Genomic DNA, 23244 nt, shown 5'->3' with positions numbered 1-23244 from the left:
TCCTAAAATCATTTTTAAGGTTGTATTTTTTCTCTAAAATTGTCTTTCTGAAAGTTATAAGAAGCAAAGTAAAAAAAAAATTAATGACAAGTGAAGACCAAGTCTTTAAAATATTTTCTTGGATTTTCAAATTCTATTTGAGTTTTGTCTCTCTTAGAATTAAATATGTTGAGCAAAGCGAGACCAGCTTGCTAGTAAATAAATACAATTAAAAAAATAGAGGCAGCTCACTGGTAAGTGCTGCTATTTTTAGAACAGGCCAGCGGGCGACTCATCTGGTCCTTACGAGCTACCTGGTGCCCGCGGGCACCGCGTTGGTGACCCCTGCTCTAGTGCTTGCTGTTCAGATGTGTTTGGAGGAACTAGCCAACAGTTTTTGTACCAGCAGACACTGGATAATGTCTACTGAAGTCCTTCAAAATGCCCAGCAGGTGATAACGTGATGCATGTTCAGTTGAAGTCCAGTATGGCAGCTCACCAAAAAGCCTCATTAGATTCTTTTCATCACCTTGTCCCGAGCGCGGACCTCAGGGGAAGACCATTGCACCAAAGGCACCGTTCTATCCTGATTGAGCACAAGTCTCAGCTTCCACACAATTAAGAGTCAAACTCGTCAACGTGTGGCGGAATTAGCTTTTGGCCCGGTCGTGCATTTGTCCATTTGACACGGTGATACATGTCCCGCTCTTATTCTACGATGACATTTCCTCTGCATCAACTCCAGTATTCCTCAGATCACGTGGAAGAGTCCCTGACCTGAGTTATAGAGGCGATGACGTACAAATAGCCAAAATGTTTCACTAACCTTTTCCACACTGGACATTGCTATAAATATTATACATGACCTTTAGTTTTATTTGAATATCAGGGAGTCGTTTGGGTTATGTCTCACAGAGTAAGGTGAAAACCTCGGAAAGTTATTTGACACGTGGGACATTCCACCCTCTCGAGATCTTGCCCCAAGTGGAGGAGTGAGGGAAGAGTGGATGGTGAGATCGACAGGCGGATCGGTGCGGCGTCTTCAGTAATGCGGACGCTGTATCGATCCGTTGTGGTGAAGAAGGAGCTGAGCCGGAAGGCAAAGCTCTCAATTTACCGGTCCATCTACGTTCCCATCCTCACCTATGGTCATGAGCTTTGGGTTATGACCGAAAGGACAAGATCACGGGTACAAATGAGTTTCCTCCGCCGGGTGGCGGGGCTCTCCCTTATGCTAGGCTCACACCAACGGCGCTTTGACGGCGCTTTTTCTGTATGAAAATGTTAATAATAAAGAGAATATGTTACGTTTAAAAATAAATGCCTTTTTTTTTATTGTCAACTAGCATAAGATAGATATTTATTAAGATGACAAAGAAGTAAAAGAAATGAAGATATAAAACAAAATATAACGGGAAAAAAAGAGAAATTGAAAAAATAAATTAATATAAAAAATGTGTGGATAATTGCCTTTTATTATTGTCAACTAGCATAGGAAATGAAAGATAGATATGTATTAAGATGACAAAGAAATAAAAGAAATGAAGATATAAAACATAATATAACGGGAAAAAAAGACAAATTGAAAAAATAAATGAATATAAAAAATGTGTGGATAATTGCCTTTTATTATTTTCAACTAGCATAAGAAATGAAAGATAGATATGTATTAAGATGACAAAGAAATAAAAGAAATGAAGATATAAAACATAATATAACGGAAAAAAAAGAGAAATTGAAAAAATAAATGAATATAAAAAATAAAAGAAATGCCTTTTTTTTATTGTCAACTAGCATAAGAAATGAAAGATAGATATTTATTAAGATGACAAAGAAACAAAAGAAATGAAGATATAAAACAAAATATAACGGGAAAAAAAAGAGAAATTGAAAAAATAAATGAATATAAAAAATAAAAGAAATGCCTTTTTTATTGTCAACTAGCATAAGAAAAAGAAATAAAAGAAATGAAGATATAAAACATAATATAACGGAAAAAAAAGAGAAATTGAAAAAATAAATGAATATAAAAAATGTGTGGATAATTGCCTTTTATTATTGTCAACTAGCATAAGAAATGAAAGATAGATATGTATTAAGATGACAAAGAAATAAAAGAAATGAAGATATAAAACATAATATAACGTGAAAAAAAAGAGAAATTGAAAAAATAAATGAATATAAAAAATGTGTGGATAATTGCCTTTTATTATTTTCAACTAGCATAAGAAATGAAAGATAGATATGTATTAAGATGACTAAGAAGTAAAAGAAATGAAGATATAAAACAAAATATAACGGGGAAAAAAAGAGAAATTGAAAAAATAAATGAATATAAAAAATGTGTGGATAATTGCCTTTTATTATTTTCAACTAGCATAAGAAATGAAAGATAGATATGTATTAAGATGACAAAGAAATAAAAGAAATGAAGATATAAAACATAATATAACGGAAAAAAAGAGAAATTGAAAAAATAAATGAATATAAAAAATGTGTGAATAATTGCCTTTTATTATTTTCAACTAGCATAAGAAATGAAAGATAGATATGTATTAAGATTACAAAGAAATAAAAGAAATGAAGATATAAAACATAATATAACGGAAAAAAAAGAGAAATTGAAAAAATAAATTAATATAAAAAATAAAAGAAATGCCTTTTTTTATTGTCAACTAGCATAAGAAATGAAAGATAGATATTTATTAAGATGACAAAGAAATAAAAGAAATGAAGATATAAAACATAATATAACGAGAAAAAAAAGAGAAATTGAAAAAATAAATGAATATAAAAAATAAAAGAAATGCCTTTTTTTATTGTCAACTAGCATAAGAAATGTAAGATAGATATTTATTAAGATGACAAAGAAATAAAAGAAATGAAGATATAAAACATAATATAACGAGAAAAAAAAGAGAAATTGAAAAAATAAATGAATATAAAAAATGTGTGGAAAACAGTATACTGAGTTTTTCACATTTTTTTTCTTATTTTTGTTGTAACAATGCACAACAGAGCTTGATAATCGTGTCAGAGCCTGATTTAAAGCGTCAGGATCGCATCAAAGCATAATAAAGTTCAATAAAGCGTAATAAAACGTATCAAAGCGTGATTTAAAGCGTATCAAAGCGGGATCAAATCGTGAGGAACGGTAACAAAGCGGCAACTAATTCGTATCAGAGCGTATCAGAGCATAACATTACTTCGGAGATCGGGATATTCGTGGAAAAATTGACGGCGCTTTGCTCGCCGCTTTAAAGCGCGGCAAGCGCCGGTGGTGTGAACCAGGCATTAGAGATAGGGTGAGAAGCTCCGTCATCCGGGAGGAGCTCAAAGTAAAGCTGCTGCTCCTCCACATGGAGAGGAGCCAGATGAGGTGGTTCGGGCATCTGCTCAGGATGCCACCCGAACACCTCCCTAGGGCACGTCCGACCGGTATTTTGCCACGGGGAAGACCCAGGACAAGTTGGGAAGGCTATGTCTCCCGGCTGGCCTGGGGACGCCTCGGGATCCCCCGGGAGGAGCTGGACCAAGTGGCTGGGGAGAGGGAAGTCTGCGCTTCCCTGCTTAGGCTGCTGCCCCCTCGGATAAGCGGGAGAAAATGGATGGATGGATGGACGGATGGACGGACATTCCACCCGATAGGTTCCATTTGCATCCTCATGAAAGACATTAATCAAATGTACAGACAAGCTACTTGGAAAATGTAGTAACAGTGTTTCCCACACATTCATTTATTTGTGGCGGCCCGCCATGAAAGAATTACGTCCGCCACAAATTTTTTTTAAATTTTTTTTTTGTCCTGTCCAGCTTCTCAGGCAAATCATATGTAGGCTGTTCAGATTTACTTTACAAAAGAGAAGTGTAGGATACTTCTCTTGTTGCCTTATTTGTATTTGACCACTACTGTTTTCTGTTTATTTGTTACTGACTGTGGCAGGACACCTCTGCCTCTGTTTCACTTTATGTTGCTGGTAAATAATATGCTTGTAGTAGTAGGCTAAAGTTAAATTATTCAGTATGCACTAATTAAAGGGGCAGAGCTTTAAAGGCCTACTGAAACCCACTACTACCGACCACGCAGTCTGATAGTTTATATATCAATGATGAAATCTTAACATTATAACACATGCCAATACGGCCGGGTTAACTTATAAAGTGACATTTTAAATTTGCCGCTAAACTTCCGGTTCGAAACGCCTCTGAGGATGACGTATGCGCGTGACGTAGCCCGACGAACACGGGTATGCCTTCCACATTGAAGCCGGTACGAAAAAGCTCTGTTTTCATTTCATAATTCCACAGTATTCTGGACATCTGTGTTCGTGAATCTGTTTCAATCATGTTCATTGCATTATGGAGAAGGAAGCCAAGCAAGCAAAGAAGAAAGTTGTCGGTGCGAAATGGACGTATTTTTCGAACGTAGTCAGCCACAACAGTACACAGCCGGCGCTTCTTTGTTTACATTCCCGAAAGATGCAGTCAAGATGGAAGAACTCGGATAACAGAGACTCTAACCAGGAGGACTTTTGATTTGGATACACAGACGCCTGTAGAGAACTGGGACAACACAGACTCTTACCAGGATTACTTTGATTTGGATGACAAAGACGCAGACGTGCTACTGTGAGTATGCAGCTTTGGCTTTTTTTTGCGTATGTACGTAACTTTTTTAAAATATATAAGCTTTATGAACCTTGGGTTAGGTGAACGGTCTTTTGGGCTGAGTGATTGTGTGTGTTGATCATGTGTTTGAATTGTATTGGCGTGTTCTATGGAGCTAGGAGCTAGCAGAGGAGCTAGGAGCTAGCATAACACGTACCGTACCGTAAGTGCGCGTCACGTACGTAACTTTTTAAAAATATATAAGCTTTATGAACCTTGGGTTAGGTGAACGGTCTTTTGGGCTGAGTGATTGTGTGTGTTGATCGGGTGTTTGAATTGTATTGGCGTGTTCTATGGAGCTAGGAGCTAGCAGAGGAGCTAGGAGCTAGCATAACAAACACGCAGGTGTTATTATGCAGGATTAATTTGTGGCATATTAAATATAAGCCTGGTTGTGTTGTGGCTAATAGAGTATATATATGTCTTGTGTTTATTTACTGTTGTAGTCATTCCCAGCTGAATATCAGGTACCGTGAGTATGCAGCCTTGGCTGCTAAACATTCGATAACTTGACCGTATGTGCGCGTCACGTACGTAACTTTTTAAAAATATATAAGCTTTATGAACCTTGGGTTAGGTAAACGGTCTTTTGGGCTGAGTGATTGTGTGTGTTGATCAGGTGTTTGAATTGTATTGGCGTGTTCTATGGAGCTAGGAGCTAGCAGAGGAGCTAGGAGCTAGCATAACAAACACGCAGGTGTTTTTATGCAGGATTAATTTGTGGCATATTAAATATAAGCCTGGTTGTGTTGTGGCTAATAGAGTATATATACGTCTTGTGTTTATTTACTGTTGTAGTCATTCCCAGCTGAATATCAGGTCACCCCCGGCTCTCACAGCATCTTCCCTATCTGAATAGCTTCAACTCCCCACTAGTCCTTCACTTGCACTTTACTCATCCACAAATCTTTCATCCTCGCTCAAATTAATGGGGAAATTGTCGCTTTCTCGGTCCGAATCTCTCTCACTTCATGCGGCCATCATTGTAAACAATAGGGAACTTTGCGTATATGTTCAACTGACTACGTCACGCTACTTCCGGTAGGTGCAAGCCTTTTTTTTATCAGATACCAAAAGTTGCAATCTTTATCGTCGTTGTTCTATACTAAATCCTTTCAGCAAAAATATGGCAATATCGCGAAATGATCAAGTATGACACATAGAATAGATCTGCTATCCCCGTTTAAATAAAAAAAATTCATTTCAGTAGGCCTTTAAGAGACATGTTAGCTTTTATATTTTATAAGATATATTTTTTGTAAGAACCACAATTAATAAATATATTTCAGTGAATAACTTATTGTTCAAATCTGTATATAAATATGTACATAAAGTGTTGTAATTATATTGTAAAATGGATGGACGTTTAAAACAAAACTGTTATTATTAATTAGTAAGTATACATTTTTTGAGCCTTTTTAGAGAAAATCATATCATTGTAGTAAATTATGCAAATTACTCGATGATGTCACGGTGACCACGCCCACAGCCACGCCCCCACCGCCACAGGTATCTTGGCAGTTTATGGGAAACACTGAGTAAGTTAAACTCCTCTCGATTAAATGCTACGGAGAATTAGAGCAAGCCACGGGCTACACGGCCAAAATAGCTTGCTACATTAAAGCTACATTTAACGACGTTTCTATCTACGGGTGCACGTGTAGCCATTTGTTGTCCCTGCAAGGCCATATTTAGAGAGACAGGAAGATAGGAGGCTTGTAATTACGCCACACTGTAATTTAAAGCAGCAAATCCCAGCAAGTTCTAATGGCATTTGTTTTGGACTCTTAATTGCATTCAGGCGCACGATGTGTCCGCCATGTTCCAAAAATCCCTGTCTTAAAAACAGTAATTGGGGCGTTTTAAACAACCTGCGAGTTTCACCCGCAGTCACATTTTCCGCCGTCGAACAAATACGTCTGCGGCTTTTAACCAGCGAGTCTGTGCGCTACGATGTATAATTCCTACTTGGTTTACACAATTACACCCAGCTCTGGAGTTGAGGGGCGGATTATGGAGTGCACAGATCTAAAAAAAATAATGAGGATTGTGATGCTAGCGAGGCGTTGACGTCGCGTTCACTGTCATTGGGAAAACACAACAGCTTGGTTCTTCAGCGACGAAGTAACATAGGACTTTTCTTTCTAAGGTTCCGCATGAGAGCTTTGTGTTGGACGTTTGTCAGCAGCCATGTTTTTTTTATTTAAATGCAGATGTAATTGTCGTATTACAGTCCGTTCGTCAAAAAGCGTGGAGCTTATAGTTAGAGACCCGTAGTTAAAACATACATCATCGTGTAATCTACAAAATACAATACGACACAATTCACTTCGAAATCTACCCACCCAATATGTATTTACAATTACCTACCACCGGGTTTACATTTGCAAAGGAGGAAGCTTTTAATCGGTCTCAACATCGTATTAGTCAAATTTGAGTAGAAAGTTGCATCTTAAAGGCCGACTGAAATGAAACGGGGATAGCAGATCCATTCTGTGTGTCGTACTTGATCATTTCGCGATATTGCCATATTTTTGCTGAAAGGATTTAGTAGAGAACATCGACGATAAAGTTTTGGTCGCTGATAAAAAAAAGCCTAGCCTGTACCGGAAGTAGCGTGACGTCACAGGTTGAAAGGCTCCTCCCATTTCCCCATTGTTTACACCAGCAGCGAGAGCGATTCGGACCGAGAAAGCGACGATTACCCCATTAATTTAAGCGAGGATGAAAGATTCGTGGATGAGGAACGTGAGAGTGAAGGACTAGAGTGCAGTGCAGGATGTATCTTTTTTCGCTCTGACCGTAACTTAGGTAAAAGGGCTCATTGGATTCCACACTTTCTCCTTTTTCTATTGTGGATCACGGATTCGTATTTTAAACCACCTCGGATACTATATCCTCTTGAAAATGAGAGTCGAGAACGCGAAATGGACATTCACAGTGACTTTTATCTCCCCGACAATACATCGGCGAAGCACTTTAGCTACGGAGCTAACGTGGTAGCATCGTGCTTAAATGCAGATAGAAACAAAAGAAATTAAAGCTGCAAGCAGCGTTGGACGGGTCCGCCTTTTGGCAGGTGCTAGTCCTAGGTGTCCCAATACTTTTGTCCAGTGGTAGTCCTGAGTGAGACCTACATAGAGGTTTTTGTTGCATGTCTCTACGATATTTGTACTGAGAGTTAGAGGAAGTTGTGTCTGTGTTTTTTTCCTAGGTGCTGCGGCACAGTGGTTCTTTTCTTTGAAGGCTCGTAAAATCAAAACCGTAGCACTTATCAAAACGCTTTCGCCAACTTTTAATCAGAAGGGTTCAATCTCTCTCCTGTAGTAGTTTGAAGCCAAAACGACAAACGCGCTCAGAGGGGATAATGTTTGATGTTTGGTGACCGCTTTTTAAAAAAAAATTGTTTTGAAGTGGGGATATCAAACTTCCTGTTGATTTTTGCTGAAGGATTTCAATCTATGAAATGTAGGTCTAAGTGAGACCTACGTAGAGGTTTTTGTTTCATGTCTCTAAAACGTCCCTACCGGAAGTTACAAGCAGTTTTGTCTGTGTTTTCCTCTGAGAAGCAGTTTTGTCTCCGTTTTATTCAAAAATTGCGCTATAGCGCAATTTTGAGTTTTGGGGTTCTGTTTTTTTTTAGATCGCAATTTCCACCAGTCCCAATGTGTGTAAAAATTTTGGTGAGTTTTGAAGTATTTTAAGGGGGTCAAATTATAGCTCAAAGAGGCAAAAATGAGTGTTTTTAGTCATTTTTTGTGTTGAAGGGGAAATTGCCAACTTCCTGTTGGTTTTTGCCCGAGGATGTGAAATTATGAATTGTAGGTCTAAGTGAGACCTACATACAGGTTTCATGTCTCTACGACCTTCCTAGTGGGAGTTACAGGCAGTTTGTTTTTGTTTTTTTCCTAGGGGGCGCAAGAGCGCAATTTTGATTTTTGGGGATTGTTTTTTTTACCTGCGTTCCAGCAATCGACGGAGCGACGAAGGACTTCACCCGATCATCCGTGCGGTCGGCGGCTAGCGTCGGATAGCGCGTCTGCTATCCAACTCAAAGTCCTCCTGGTTGTGTTGCTGCAGCCAGCCGCTAATACACCGATCCCACCTACAGCTTTCTTCTTTGCAGTCTCCATTGTTCATTAAACAAATTGCAAAAGATTCACCAACACAGATGTCCAGAATACTGTGGAATTTTGAGATGAAAACAGACGCTATTTGAAGTGGGGATATCAAACTTCCTGTTGATTTTTGCTGAAGGATTTCAATCTATGAAATGTAGGTCTAAGTGAGACCTATGTAGAGGTTTTTGTTTCATGTCTCTAAAACGTTCCTACCGGAAGTTACAAGCAGTTTTGTCTGTGTTTTCCTCTGAGAAGCAGTTTTGTCTCTGTTTTATTTTGACCCTCTGATGTTCTGTGTACCTACACTCTGTCCTTTTAATGCCTCCCAATCAAACACATTTATGTTAAAATACTGAACAGATGTTTACCTTATCCCAATAAACATCTGTTCAGTATTTGAAAGTGTTTGATTGTGAGGCATTAAAAGCCACAAAGTGCAACGGGTCCATCAGACCCACAAACGCTGGCTGAGTAACAACAATATGAACGTTACACAAGGGTTTCAAAGAATGCGAGTCTTGTGTCGAGCTATCAATCTCAATCCAGATCTCCGGGCGTCTACTGAAGCTTGTAGATGACGATTGTACCCTCTCACTAAAGGTTTACTTCTGGTGTTAAGACTGTGAGAAGAGTGGTCACTGGAAAGAGTTGACAGAGTCTAGAATTGAATCCACGGACAAGCACTGTGGAATCTGTTACACTCAGTCAGCTTTAGGAGCTTATACCCTAAAAGAGAGGAGCGTTAAAGATATAACACCTATGACTTGTGAACAGTCAAGATAACCAGGATACGTGTTACACCATATGACGTTGCAATAATTGATATGTGATCATTCAAACGTTACCCTGAGAAGACAGTACGTTTTACAACAGGCGTGTCTTAGAATAGTCGACTATTTGACGATTTAATTGGGAGTAACTGCTCCCTGTTGGCAACAGCAGTGATCCTTCCATAGCTTCTCCTACGGAAACCTTATTATCACTAGTTCTTCCTCCACTGTGGATAGTCAAGTTTGATCGTCCTTTGGCCCTCTGCCCGAGCCCAAGCTGACCCCCGTCTTTGTTTAGCTTAGTGTTTTAGCCTTTTTTTTAATTTGAAGTGGAAAAAGTCATGAATGAGCTTTGTTTATTTATGGGAATCCCCGTTAGCTGTGTGCTTCAAAAAAAAGTTTACCGCTGCAACAAATTAGATTGGTCTCTAAAAGTCCTTAGTCAGAGACAGCCATGTAAGTGTTCGCTGAAGTTTTAGTATGAAAATATAGACAAGGGACAGAAGGATTTGATGGATGGCAATATCGGGGAATTTTACCTGACAACTTGATACTTAGGGACGGGTATTTTTTACATTTGAACCGATGTGGTACCAATTGGCATGACGTTAAAGTGCATCCGGCAGTGGAGGCTCCTCTATGGGGTCTTGGGGCACTAGGAGGTTAAAGGCCTACTGAAATGAAATGTTCTTATTCAAACGGGGATAGCAGATCCATTCTATGTGTCATACTTGATCGTTTCGCGATATTGCCATATTTTTGCCGAAAGGATTTAGTAGAGAACATCGACGATAAAGTTCGCAACTTTTGGTCGCTGATAAAAAAAAGCCTGGCCTGTACCGGAAGTAGCGTGACGTCACAGGTTGAAGAGCTCCTCACATCTGCACATTGTTTACAATCATGGACGCCAGCATTGAGAGCGATTCGGACCGAGAAAGCGACGATTACCCCATTAATTTGAGCCAGGATGAAAGATTCGTGGATGAGGAAAGTGAGAGTGAAGGATTAGAGTGCAGTGCAGGACGCCAGGATGTATCTTTTTTCACTCTGACCATAACTTAGGTACAAGGGCTCATTGGATTCCACACTTTGTCCTTTTTCTACTGTGGATCACGGATTTGTATTTTAAACCACCTCGGATACTATATCCTCTTGAAAGTGAGAGTCGAGAACGCGAAATGGACATTCACAGTGACTTTTATCTCCACGACAATACATCGAGAAGAAACATGCCCCTGACTGGAAGGATAGACAGAAGATCAACAATACTACTATTACTTCTACTATCAGGAGACACCGAACCAAACCCTGGACCTGTAACCACACGATTAATGCTGTCCGGCCTGGCGAAGCCTAGCAATGCTGTTGCTAACGACGCCATTGAAGCTAACCTAGCTACGGGACCTCGACAGAGCTATGCTAAAAACATTAGCTCTCCACCTACGCCAGCCCTCATCTGCTCATCACCACCCGTGCTCACCTGCGTTCCAGCGATGAACGGCGCGACGAAGGACTTCACCCGATCATCGGTGCGGTCGGCGGCTAGCGTCGGATAGCGCGTCTGCTATCCGACTCAAAGTCCTCCTGGTTGTGTTATGTGGTATCAATTGGCATGATGTTAAAGGGCATCCGGCAGTGGAGGCTCCTCTATGGGGTCTTGGGGCACTAGGAGGTTAACCCCTTTACTACTGTTACCCCAGGTGGCCCTTGGCAAAGGCCTAGTACCTGACTGCCCCCCAGCCAGGGATACGGTGAAGACCTCAACGGCAGAGCCGGCGGAAGACGGTAGATGTAAGAACTACCACAACGGCTGGGATGGCGGAAGAAGGCACCCCCACATCCATGTGGGCCCAGTTATGGGGAAATAACAAACCAAGACCTCAACGGTGGAACAGGCGGAGGATGATTGCTAACCCTATGGAGCCTGTAGAAGAAATGGGTCCCCAGTCGTCTTGGACTCCATGCCACTGGACCCTGACCCGGATCTGTCAAGGATGGTGTGGCGACTGTCTGTTAAACAAAGTCACGCACAGGCATCCTCCATAAAGGGATACCCCCCTACCAGGAGGGTCGTCATACTCGCTTCGAGTGACCGCCAATGATGACCAATTCCCGGTAACTAGGGGTCGATTTGACTTAGAAAATCCTTTGTCCAAGAGATCCTTATACCGCTAACTATTTTTGTATCAGTTTCTTTGGTTCATATGAGTTTTATTCTTGCCACTTCACCTTTAAAGATGCACGCCATTCTAACCAACACTCAACATGTTGCTTTTTCCTTGTAATTACAAGCTCTCTAAAGCCAAAGCTGCTATCAAATACAGTCCTGGTGTTTTTCCCGCAACACAAATGACTCCGCCAGCAGCGAAGCGAACTCAATCCGAGCTGGTTTTGCCAACATTCCGAATAACAAAAAGGAGGATTGTGACTGTTTACAGCCACACGGCTGCTGATTGCGTCGGATCAAGCCTCTCATTGACTTGCAGTATAAAAGCCGTCACGTAACGTGCTCGTGAGTCAGAGGTTCCGAGGCCCTCAGCTGAGTGTTCCTCTGGGGTTTATCCAAAGTAGTGATTGGAAGGACGTGACTAAGCAGCAGGTCCCATAAGAAGAGCTGGGGATCCGTGTAATTACCGTTTATTTGTGCTTATTTTCATTTAACTGGGGGAGTCAACTTTTACTAACAGACTGTGCAAACAGGCTCTCCTCTGGGGAGTCCGGTCGTGTAATCACCACTAATTAAGGTCAAAGAGGGTTTATTTTCCTAACTTATGTGGGCTTTCCTTCTCACCTGAGGTGAACTTTTGTTACCTGCCATGACCTTGCCTGGGGAGGAGGCCTCGTCATCAGGGCGAGTCAACTACAAACTGAAGAGGGCCGCGGTTTCAAGAGCCCAAGGTCTCAGGGGCCGGGTATCGACGATTGGATGTTTCTTTAGAAAGTGCCTCCGCAGCAGGGCCGGCCCGTGGCACAGGCCGTATAGGCAAATGCTAAGGGCGCCGTCCATCAGGGGGCGCCACGCCAGTGCCAAAAATGTTGGAGAAAAAAATAAATAAAAGTTGGTACTATTATTTCTAAATACAAAAAATAACCCCACGTTAATTAAAATGCAAAGTAAAGCCTATTTAATAGAAATATTATTTGTTACAACATTACGCCCCCCGCACGGTGCGCCCCCTCCCTTCCCGTATCATGACTCTTCTTGGACGTCACCACATCAAAAAATCAACACAAGATGTCAAAACAGCCAAAACTGTCAGGTGCCCAGGGAAAAAAAAGAGAAAAGAGGAGGAGAAACGAGAAAAACACAGAGGTAGCAGGTAGGTAACGTTAGCCTACATGAAATTATTTGTCTGTTACCTACTCAGTGGCCTAGTGGTTAGGGTGTCCGCCCTGAGATCGGTAGGTTGTGAGTTCAAACCCCGGCCGAGTCATACCAAAGACTAAAACAATGGGACCCATTACCTCCCTGCTTGGCACTCAGCATCAAGGGTTGGAATTGGGGGTTAAATCACCAAAAATGATTCCCGGGCGCGGCACCGCTGCTGCCCACTGCTCCCCTCACCTCCCAGGGGGTGAACAAGGGGATGGGTCAAATGCAGAGGACACATTTCACCACCCCTAGTGTGTGTGTGTGTGTGACAATCATTGGTACTTTAACTTTAACTTTAATGTGATAGTAACCTGGCTTTTTAGCATTAAGCTAATGTTACATGATTCAGCAATTGCTAATCAATAAATAGCTAGTTCTGTTTTAACGTCGGGTTAATATTGTGGAGGGGGCTAAATTGTTATGGAAAATAATAATGTAACGTTAGGTCATTACAGTACTCAGGGACATTTGTATTAGATCTTTTAAGCAGGTGCTTTTTGTTTACATTGTTATTGCCTTCTGGTTAGCTAATGTTTGCCCTGCAGGTAATAGTCACTTTTCCACCCCTTTATATATTAGGTATAGTTGTAAGTCTAGTTGTTAAAGTGCACATCATTAATGTTAATTAAGCAATATCACATGAGAGGGAATGCTGTTTTTTAATTTGAGCACTGCTGTGATTCCGTTAAAGATAATCATACACAACAACAGTGACAGCAACACGTGACAAAGAAGTTGGGAAAGGTGGCAATAAATACTGATAAAGTTGAGGAATGCTCATCAAACACTTATTTGGAACATCCCACAGGTGAACAGGCTAATTGGGAACAGGTGGGTGCCATGATTGGGTATACAAGTAGATTCCATGAAATGCTCAGTCGTTCACAAACAAGGACGGGGCGAGGGTCATCACTTTGTCAACAAATGCCTGAGCAAATTGTTGAACAGTTTAAGAACAACCTTTCTCAAGCAGCTATTGCAAGGAATTTAGGGATTTCACCATCTACGCTCCGTAATATCATCAAAGGCTTCAGAGAATGTGGAGAAATCACTGCACGTAAGCAGCTAAGCCCGTGACCTTCCATCCCTCAGGCTGTACTGCATCAACAAGCCACATCAGTGTGTAAAGGATATCACCACGTGGAACACTTCAGAAACCCACTGTCAGTAACTACAGTTGGTCGCTACATCTGTACGTGCAAGTTAAAACTCTCCTATGCAAGGCGAAAACCGTTTATCAACAACACCCGGAAACGCCGCCGGCTTCGCCGGGCCTGAGCTCATCTAAGATGGACTGATGCAAAGTGGAAAAGTGTTCTGTGGTCTGACGAGTCCACATTTCACATTGTTTTTGTAAACTGTGGACGTCGGAAAGAGGAAAAGAACCATCCGGAAAGTGTAAAAGGCAGCATGTGTGATGGTATGGGGGGTGTATTAGTGGCCAAGACATGGGTAACTTACACATCTGTGAAGGCACCATTAATGCTGAAAGGTACATACAGCTTTTGGAGCAACATATGTTGCCATCCAAGCAACGTTACCATGGACGCCCCTGCTTATTTCAGCAAGACAATGCCAAGCCACGTGTTACATCAACGTGGCTTCGTAGTAAAAGAGTGCAGGTACTAGACTGGCCTGCCTGTAGTCCAGACATTGAAAATGTGTGGCACCTGCAATAGCAGAAGGGAGACCCCCGGACTGTTGAACAACTTAAGCTGTACATCAAGCAAGAATGGGAAAGAATTCCACTTCAAAAATGTGTCTCCTCACTTCCCAAACCTTTACTGAGTGTTGTTAAAAGGAAAGGCCATGTAACACAGTGGTGAACATGCCCTTTCCCAACTACTTTGGCACGTGTTGCAGCCATGACATTCTAAGTTCATTATTATTTGCAGAAAAAAAATAAAGTTTATGAGTTTGAACATGAAATATGTTGTCTTTGTAGCATATTCAACTGAATATGGCTTGAAAAGGATCATTGTATTCCGTTTATATTTACATCTAACACCATTTCCCAACTCATATGGAAACGGGGTATGTACATGTGCAATGTGGTGATGCAGGCTTGTAAGAAAGTGAAAGGTGCTGGAGCAACTCCTCCTCCTCCTCCTCCTCCTCCTCCTCCTCCGCCTCCTCCCCCGCCGGCCCCTGCCCATGAACCGGCCTAAAGTATCCACAGTATGTTCGCAGCCTCCGCTTGTGTGCGAGGAAACATGAGCGCGGCGACATATTCAGAGTCCCGGGCGGAGCGGTGCAGGTCGGCGCATAAAGCCGCGGAGGAGCCGCGCAGCCCGGAGTTTGGAGTCGGGACCTCCGGAGGGGAGCAGATGAGCGGGGCATGGGCGAGAGGACACTGGATTACTGCTCTACACCGCGGACTGACTCAGGGGGAGGCAGACACAGGTAACGGAGACATTTGATCCATTTCTTTAATATATAGAATGATGTGAGAATTCAAATATTGTTTGGGAAGATTTGTCCGATTTACTTGATATGGTTTAGTTTTGCGGTGCACAAAAAGTCCATGTACAGTGTTTTCAAACAAGTATTCACACCTTTTATGTTACAGTCTTATTCCCAAGTAAAAATACATACTTTTTCCCCCCTCAAAATTCTGCACACAATGACAATGTGGAACCTTTTTTTATTTATTGCACTGTTTTTTATTTGCACATTGCACATGTATTTATGCGTTATACACGTTGACGTGTTTTAGTAGCGCAACCCATCAATTTAATACCGCTTGTCCCTTTTTTTTCTCCTTTTGCACTTGTGATTTTATATCAGATCGCCCTTAAAAAAATAAATTAAATAAACAAAGCGCATGCCTCAACATATTCAAAATATGTATTATTTTGTATTAAATTCCTACTTTGTTTACCGGACTGGAACATTTTTCTATTTATTTGGGGCTTAAAATAAATTACAGTTATTTTCCGTGAGCAGGTTTTGTTGCGTGTGACCGTATTTTTTTTTCTTCCCCTGCACTGTTTGGATTGGGTCATATAAATAAATGCTTTGCACGTATTCACATTGATATTAAAATTGATTGTGTTACTTTCATTGGCCACTAAGGGTGACAAAAGAGCAGCTATCGGACTGTTGACAAGTTGTATGCACCCATCCATTTTCTACCGCTTGTCCCTTTTTGTCTTTTTTTTTTTTTTTTTGCACTTGCAAATATTAATCAGATCGCCCTTAAAAAAATAAATAAAATAAACAAAGCGCATGCCTCAACATATTCAAAATATGTATTATTTTGTATTAAATTCCTACTTTGTTTACCGGACTGGAACATTTTTCTATTTATTTGGGGCTTTAAAATAAATAAAACCAGATAAATTACAGTTATTTTCCGTGAGCAGGTTTTGTTGCGTGTGACCGTATTTTTTTTTTCCCCCCTGCACTGTTTGGATTGGGTCATATAAATAAATGCTTTGCACGTATTCACATTGATGTTAAAATTGATTGTGTTACTTTCATTGGCCACTAAGGGTGACAAAAGAGCATCGGACTGTTGACGAGTTGTATCCACCCATCCATTTTCTACCGCTTGTCCCTTTTTTTCTTTCTTTTTTTTTTTTTTTGCACTTGCAAATATTCATCAGATCACCCTTAAAAAAATAAATAATAATAATAAACAAAGCGCATGCCTCAACATATTCAAAATCAAAAATATGTATTATTTTGTATTTAATTCCTACTTTGTTTACCGGACTAAAACATATTTTATATTTATTTTGGGCTTAGTTTCGCATAAAACCAGGTAAATGCTGGTATTTTCCGAGCAGGTTTTGTTGTGTGTGATCGTGTTTGTTGAATTTTCGCGCGGGTTGAATTTTTTTTTCCTCCGCACCGTTTGGATTGGGTCATACATATAAATGCTTTGCATGTATTCATTCACATTGATGCTAAAAATGATTGTGTTACTTCCATTGGCCACCAGAGGGTGACAAAAGAGCAGCTATCGGACTGTTGACGAGTTGTATCCACCCATCCATTTTCTACCGCTTGTCCCTTTTTTCTTTTGCACTTGTAAATATTCATCAGATCGCCCTTAAAAAAATAAAAAAATAAACAAAGTGCATACCTCAACATATTCAAAAATATGTATTATTTTGTATTTAATTCCGACTTTGTTTACCGGACTAAAACATTTTTTATATTTATTCTGGGCTTAGTTTCGCATAAAACCAGGTAAATGCTGGTATTTTCCGAGCAGGTTTTGTTGTGTGTGACCGTGTTTGTTGAATTTTCGCGCGGGTTGACTTTTTTTTTCCTCCGCACCGTTTGGATTGGGTCGTACAAATAAATGCTTTGCATGTATTCATTCACATTGATGCTAAAAATGATTGTGTTACTTTCATTGGCCACTAAGGGTGACAAAAGAGCATCGGACTGTTGACGAGTTGTATCCACCCATCCATTTTCTACCGCTTGTCCCTTTTTGTCTTTCTTTTTTTTTTTTTGCACTTGCAAATATTCATCAGATCGCCCTTAAAAAAATAAAAAAATAAACAAAGCGCATGCCTCAACATATTCAAAAATATGTATTATTTTGTATTTAATTCCGACTTTCTTTACCAGATGGAAAAAAATGTCGATTTATTTTGGGCTTAGTTTCGCATAAAACCAGGTAAATGCTGGTATTTTCCGAGCAGGTTTTGTTGCGTGTGACCGTGTTTGTGGAATTTTTTTTCCTCTGCTTTGTTTGGATTGGGTCATACAGATAAATGCTTTGCACGCATTGACATTGATGTTCAAATTGATTGTGTTACTTTCATTGGCCACCAGAGGGTGACAAAAGAGCAGCTAATAATAATAATAATAATAATAATGGATTCGATTTTATATCGCGCTTTTCTATTATTAGATACTCAACTAGTTGTATCCATCCATCCATTTTCTACCGCTTGTCCCTTGACTAGTTGTATATTATATGAAAACACCCGGGCAAATTGCTTATTGGTCTCGTGGGCCAGTTTGAAGACGCTGCCGGAGCCCATTTTGGCCCGCAGGCTGCAGTTTGGACACCCCTGTTCTAGATCATAGCTAATGCTTCTCACCTGGATAGGAGAAGGAGGAGGATGTAATCCAACGAGTTTTAAAAGCGCACTGAAGAACATATCCATTTTTTTTTTTTGCACAATATTTATCAGATTGCCCTTAAAAATTTTTTTTTATAAATAAACAAAGTGCATGCCTCAACATATTCAAAAATATTTATTATTAAGTATTTAATTCCTACTTTGTTTGCCAGACTGAAACATGTTTCTATTTATTTTGGTTTGGCATAAAACCAGAGACTTATTTCCCGACATTCGCGTTGATATTGTTGTTTTTTTGGTAAAAAAACAAACAAAAACCCCACTCTCCCTTCCACAGTGGCGCACTGTGACGCACCCGAGGGGACGCTGTCGTTTTTGCGCAAGTCGGAGACTATCTGGCCCAAGATGAACACCATCGTGTTCAACAAGCTGAGCGGACAAGTTCTGTTCGAGGAGAAGGCCAACGAGGTGGAGATGAGCAGCAGAAACTACCTGGAAGTCATGGACGGACAACATCCGGACCTCCTGCCGGGCAACCAGACCATCAGGGACAACCAGGCCATCAGACACCGGCGGAACGGGTAGGCGCAGCACTCGCATCAGTAAAGCACTTATATGATTGAATATATCGACTATATGGACGGTAAAATAATTACCAAGAGTGTTTAGAAGCAGGGGTCACCAACGTGGTGCCCGCGGGCACCAGGTAGCCCGTAAGGACCAGATGAGTCGCCCGCTAGCCTGTTCTAAAAATAGCTCAAATAGCAGCACTTACCAGTGAGATGCCTCTATTTTTTAAATGTGATTTATTTACTAGCAAGCTGGTCTCGCTTTGCTCGACATTTTTAATTCCAAGAGACAAAACTCAAATAAATTTTGAAAATTTCAAGAAAATATTTTAAAGACTTGGTCTTCACTTGTTTAAATAAATTCATAAATTTTTTTACTTTGCCTCTTATTTCAGAAAGACAATTTTAGAGAAAAAATACAACTTTAAAAATGATTTTAGGATTTTTAAACACATATACCTTTTTACCTTCTAAATTCCTTCCTCTTCTTTCCTGACAATTTAAATCAATGTTCAAGTCAATTTTTTTTTTTTTATTGTAAAGAATAATAAATACATTTTAATTTAATTCTTCGACGAAGAATATTTGTGAAATATTTCTTCAAACTTATTATGATTAAAATTCAAAAAAAATATTCTGGCAAATCTAGAAAATCTGTAGAATCAAATTTAAATCTGATTTCAAATTCTTTTGAATTTCTTTTAAAAATTTTGTTCTGGAAAACCTAGAAGAAATAATGATTTGTCTTTGTTAGAAATATAGCTTGGTCCAATTTCTTATATATTCTAACAAAGTGCAGATTGGATTTTAACCAATTTAAAACATGTCATCAAAATTCTAAAATTAATCTTAATCAGGAAAAATGACTAATGATTCAAATTAGCTAGTTTTTCTCTTCTTTTTTTCGGTTGAATTTTGAATTTTAAAGAGTCGAAATTGAAAATAAACCATGTTTCAAAATTTAATTGTCATTTTTTTTCGTGTTTTCTCCTCTTTTAAACCCTTCAATTAAGTGTAAATATTATTACTTATTAATAATAACATAGAGTTAACGGTAAATTGAGCAAATTGGCTATTTCTGGCATTTTTAATTCTAAGAGAGACAAAACTCAAATAGAATTTGAAAATCCAAGAAAATATTTTAAAAACGTACTTGTTTAAATAAATTCATTAATTTTTTTACTTTGCTTCTTATAACTTTCAGAAAGACAATTTTAGAGAAAAAATACAACCTTAAAAATGATTTTAGGATTTTTAAACACATATACCTTTTTACCTTCTAAATTCCTTCCTCTTCTTTCCTGACAATTTAAATCAATGTTCAAGTAAATTTATTTTTTTTATTGTAAAGAATAATAAATACATTTTAATTTAATTCTTCGACGAAGAATATTTGTGAAATATTTCTTCAAACTTATTGTGATTAAAATTCAAAAAAATTATTCTTGCAAATCTAGAAAATCTGTAGAGTCAAATTTAAATCTTATTTCAAAGTCTATTGAATTTCTTTTAAAATTTTTGTTCTGGAAAATCTAGAAGAAATAATTATTTGTCTTTGTTAGAAATATAGCTTGGTCCAATTTCTTATATATTCTAACAAAGTGCAGATTGGATTTTAACCTATTTAAAAGATGTCATCAAAATTCTAAAATGAATCTTAATCAGGAAAAATTACTAATGATTCAAATTAGCTAGTTTTTCTCGTCTTTTTTTCGGTTGAATTTTGAATTTTAAAGAGTCGAAATTGAAAATAAACCATGTTTCAAAATTTAATTGTCATTTTTTTTCGTGTTTTCTCGTCTTTTAAACCCTTCAATTAAGTGTAAATATCATTACTTATTAATAATAACATAGAGTTAAAGGTAAATTGAGCAAATTGGCTATTTCTGGCATTTTTAATTCTAAGAGAGACAAAACTCAAATAGAATTTGAAAATCCAAGAAAATATTTTAAAAACATACTTGTTTAAATAAATTCATTAATTTTTTTACTTTGCTCCTTATAACTTTCAGAAAGACAATTTTAGAGAAAAAATAAAACCTTAAAAATGATTTTAGGATTTTTAAACACATATACCTTTTTACCTTTTAAATTCCTTCCTCTTCTTTCCTGACAATTTAAATCAATGTTCAAGTAAATTTATTTTTTTATTGTAAAGAATAATAAATACATTTTAATTTAATTCTTCATTTTAGCTTCTGTTTTTTCGACGAAGAATATTTGTGAAATATTTCTTCAAACTTATTATGATTAAAATCCAGAAAAATTATTCTGGCAAATCTAGAAAATCTGTAGAATCAAATTTAAATCTTATTTCAAAGTCTTTTGAATTTCTTTTAAAATTTTTGTTCTGGAAAACCTAGAAGAAATAATGATTTGTCTTTGTTAGAAATATAGCTTGGTACAATTTCTTATATATTCTAACAAAGTGTAGATTGGATTTTAACCAATTTAAAACATGTCATCAAAATTCTAAAATGAATCTTAATCAGGAAAAATGACTAATGATTCAAATTAGCTAGTTTTTCTCTTCTTTTTTTCGGTTGAATTTTAAAGAGTCGAAATTGAAAATAAACCATGTTTCAAAATTTAATTGTCATTTTTTTTGGTGTTTTCTCCTCTTTTAAACCCTTCAATTAAGTGTAAATATCATTACTTATTAATAATAACATAGAGTTAACGGTAAATTGAGCAAATTGGCTATTTCTGGCATTTTTAATTCTAAGAGAGACAAAACTCAAATAGAATTTGAAAATCCAAGAAAATATTTTAAAAACGTACTTGTTTAAATAAATTCATTAATTTTTTTTACTTTGCTTCTTATTTCATAAAGACAATTTTAGAGAAAAAATACAACCTTAAAAATTATTTTAGGATTTTTAAACACATATACCTTTTTACCTTCTAAATTCCTTCCTCTTCTTTCCTGACAATTTAAATCAATGTTCAAATCAATTTATTTTTTTTATTGTAAAGAATAATAAATACATTTTAATTTAATTCTTCGACTAAGAATATTTGTGAAATATTTCTTCAAACTTATTATGATTAAAATTCAAAAAAATTATTCTGGCAAATCTAGAAAATCTGTAGAATCAAATTTAAATCTTATTTCAAAGTCTTTTGAATTTCTTTTAAAATTTTTGTTCTGGAAAACCTAGAAGAAATAATGATTTGTCTTTGTTAGAAATATAGCTTGGTCCAATTTCTTATATATTCTAACAAAGTGTCAGTTGGATTTGAACCTATTTAAAACATGTCATCAAAATTCTAAAATGAATCTTAATCAGGAAAAATTACTAATGATTCAAATTAGCTAGTTTTTCTCTTCTTTTTTTCGGTTGAATTTTGAATTTTAAAGAGTCGAAATTGAAAATAAACCATGTTTCAAAATGTAATTGTCATTTTTTTTCGTGTTTTCTCCTCTTTTAAACCCTTCAATTAAGTGTAAATATCATTAATTATTAATAATAACATAGAGTTAAAGGTAAATTGAGCAAATTGGCTATTTCTGGCATTTTTAATTCTAAGAGAGACAAAACTCAAATAGAATTTGAAAATCCAAGAAAATATTTTAAAAACGTACTTGTTTAAATAAATTCATTAATTGTTTTACTTTGCTTCTTATAACTTTCAGAAAGACAATTTTAGAGAAAAAATACAACTTTAAAAATGATTTTAGGATTTTTAAACACATATACCTTTTTACCTTCTAAATTCCTTCCCCTTCTTTCCTGACAATTCAAATCAATGTTCAAGTAAATGTATTTTTTTTATTGTAAAGAATAATAAATACATTTTAATTTAATTCTTCGACGAAGAATATTTGTGAAATATTTCTTCAAACTTATTATGATTAAAATTCAAAAAAAAATATTATGGCAAATCTAGAAAATCTGTAGAATCAAATTGAAATCTTATTTCAAAGTCTTTTGAATTTATTCTAAAATTTTTGTTCTGGAAAATCTAGAAGAAATAATGATTTGTCTTTGTTAGAAATATAGCTTGGTCCAATTTCTTATATATTCTAACAAAGTGCAGATTGGATTTTAACCTATTTAAAACATGTCATCAAAATTCTAAAATGAATCTTAATCAGGAAAAATTACTAATGATTCAAATTAGCTAATTTTTCTCTTCTTTTTTTCGGTTGAATTTTGAATTTTTAAGAGTCGAAATTGAAAATAAACCATGTTTCAAAATTTAATTGTCATTTTTTTTCGTGTTTTCTCCTCTTTTAAACCGTTCAATTAAGTGTAAATATAATTAATTATTAATAATAACATAGAGTTAAAGGTAAATTGAGCAAATTGGCTATTTCTGGCAATTTATTGAAGTGTGTATCAAACTGGTAGCCCTTCGCATTAATCAGCTGCTTTAGAAGCAGGGTGCTGTTTCTGCTCATGTGCGTAATTACGCACGAACCAAGCGCATCACCACAGCGTTATTATTAGACGCCCTATAATACACCTAATTCCATTTTAATAATAATAATAATAGGTCATTCTTATAATTACCAAGTGTGTTTAGATTAAGCAGGGTGTTGCTATTGCTGATGTGCGTAATTACGCACGAACCAAGCGCATCACCACAAGGTTATTACTAGAGGCCCTATAATAAACCTAATTCCATAATAATAACAATAATAGGTCATTCTTATTCAGTAGCTGTCGAACGCATGTGTTTCTAATAATTCGCCCTTCAACTTTCTGTGTG

General features: G+C 37.5%; 2 protein-coding genes across 2 annotated transcripts in view; both read left to right on the top strand.

The window, feature by feature from the left end:
• Nucleotides 1-23244, top strand: part of LOC133630269 (divergent protein kinase domain 2A) — a 482954-nt gene that overhangs the window by 107598 nt on the left and 352112 nt on the right. The gene's annotated exons all lie outside the window — the stretch shown is intronic.
• LOC133630270 (homeobox protein Mohawk-like) overlaps nucleotides 15241-23244 on the top strand; it is an 88718-nt gene continuing 80714 nt past the window's right edge. The window contains exons 1-2 of the mRNA XM_062021751.1: nucleotides 15241-15314; nucleotides 18297-18540. Of these exons, the coding sequence (XP_061877735.1) occupies nucleotides 18365-18540 (176 nt within the window). The 5' untranslated portion in view covers nucleotides 15241-15314; nucleotides 18297-18364. The remainder of the gene's footprint in view (nucleotides 15315-18296; nucleotides 18541-23244) is intronic.

Source organism: Entelurus aequoreus, linkage group LG15, assembly GCF_033978785.1.
Source record: "Entelurus aequoreus isolate RoL-2023_Sb linkage group LG15, RoL_Eaeq_v1.1, whole genome shotgun sequence".
Lineage (NCBI taxonomy): Eukaryota > Metazoa > Chordata > Actinopteri > Syngnathiformes > Syngnathidae > Entelurus > Entelurus aequoreus.
This window is presented reverse-complemented; position numbering and strand designations above follow the sequence as displayed.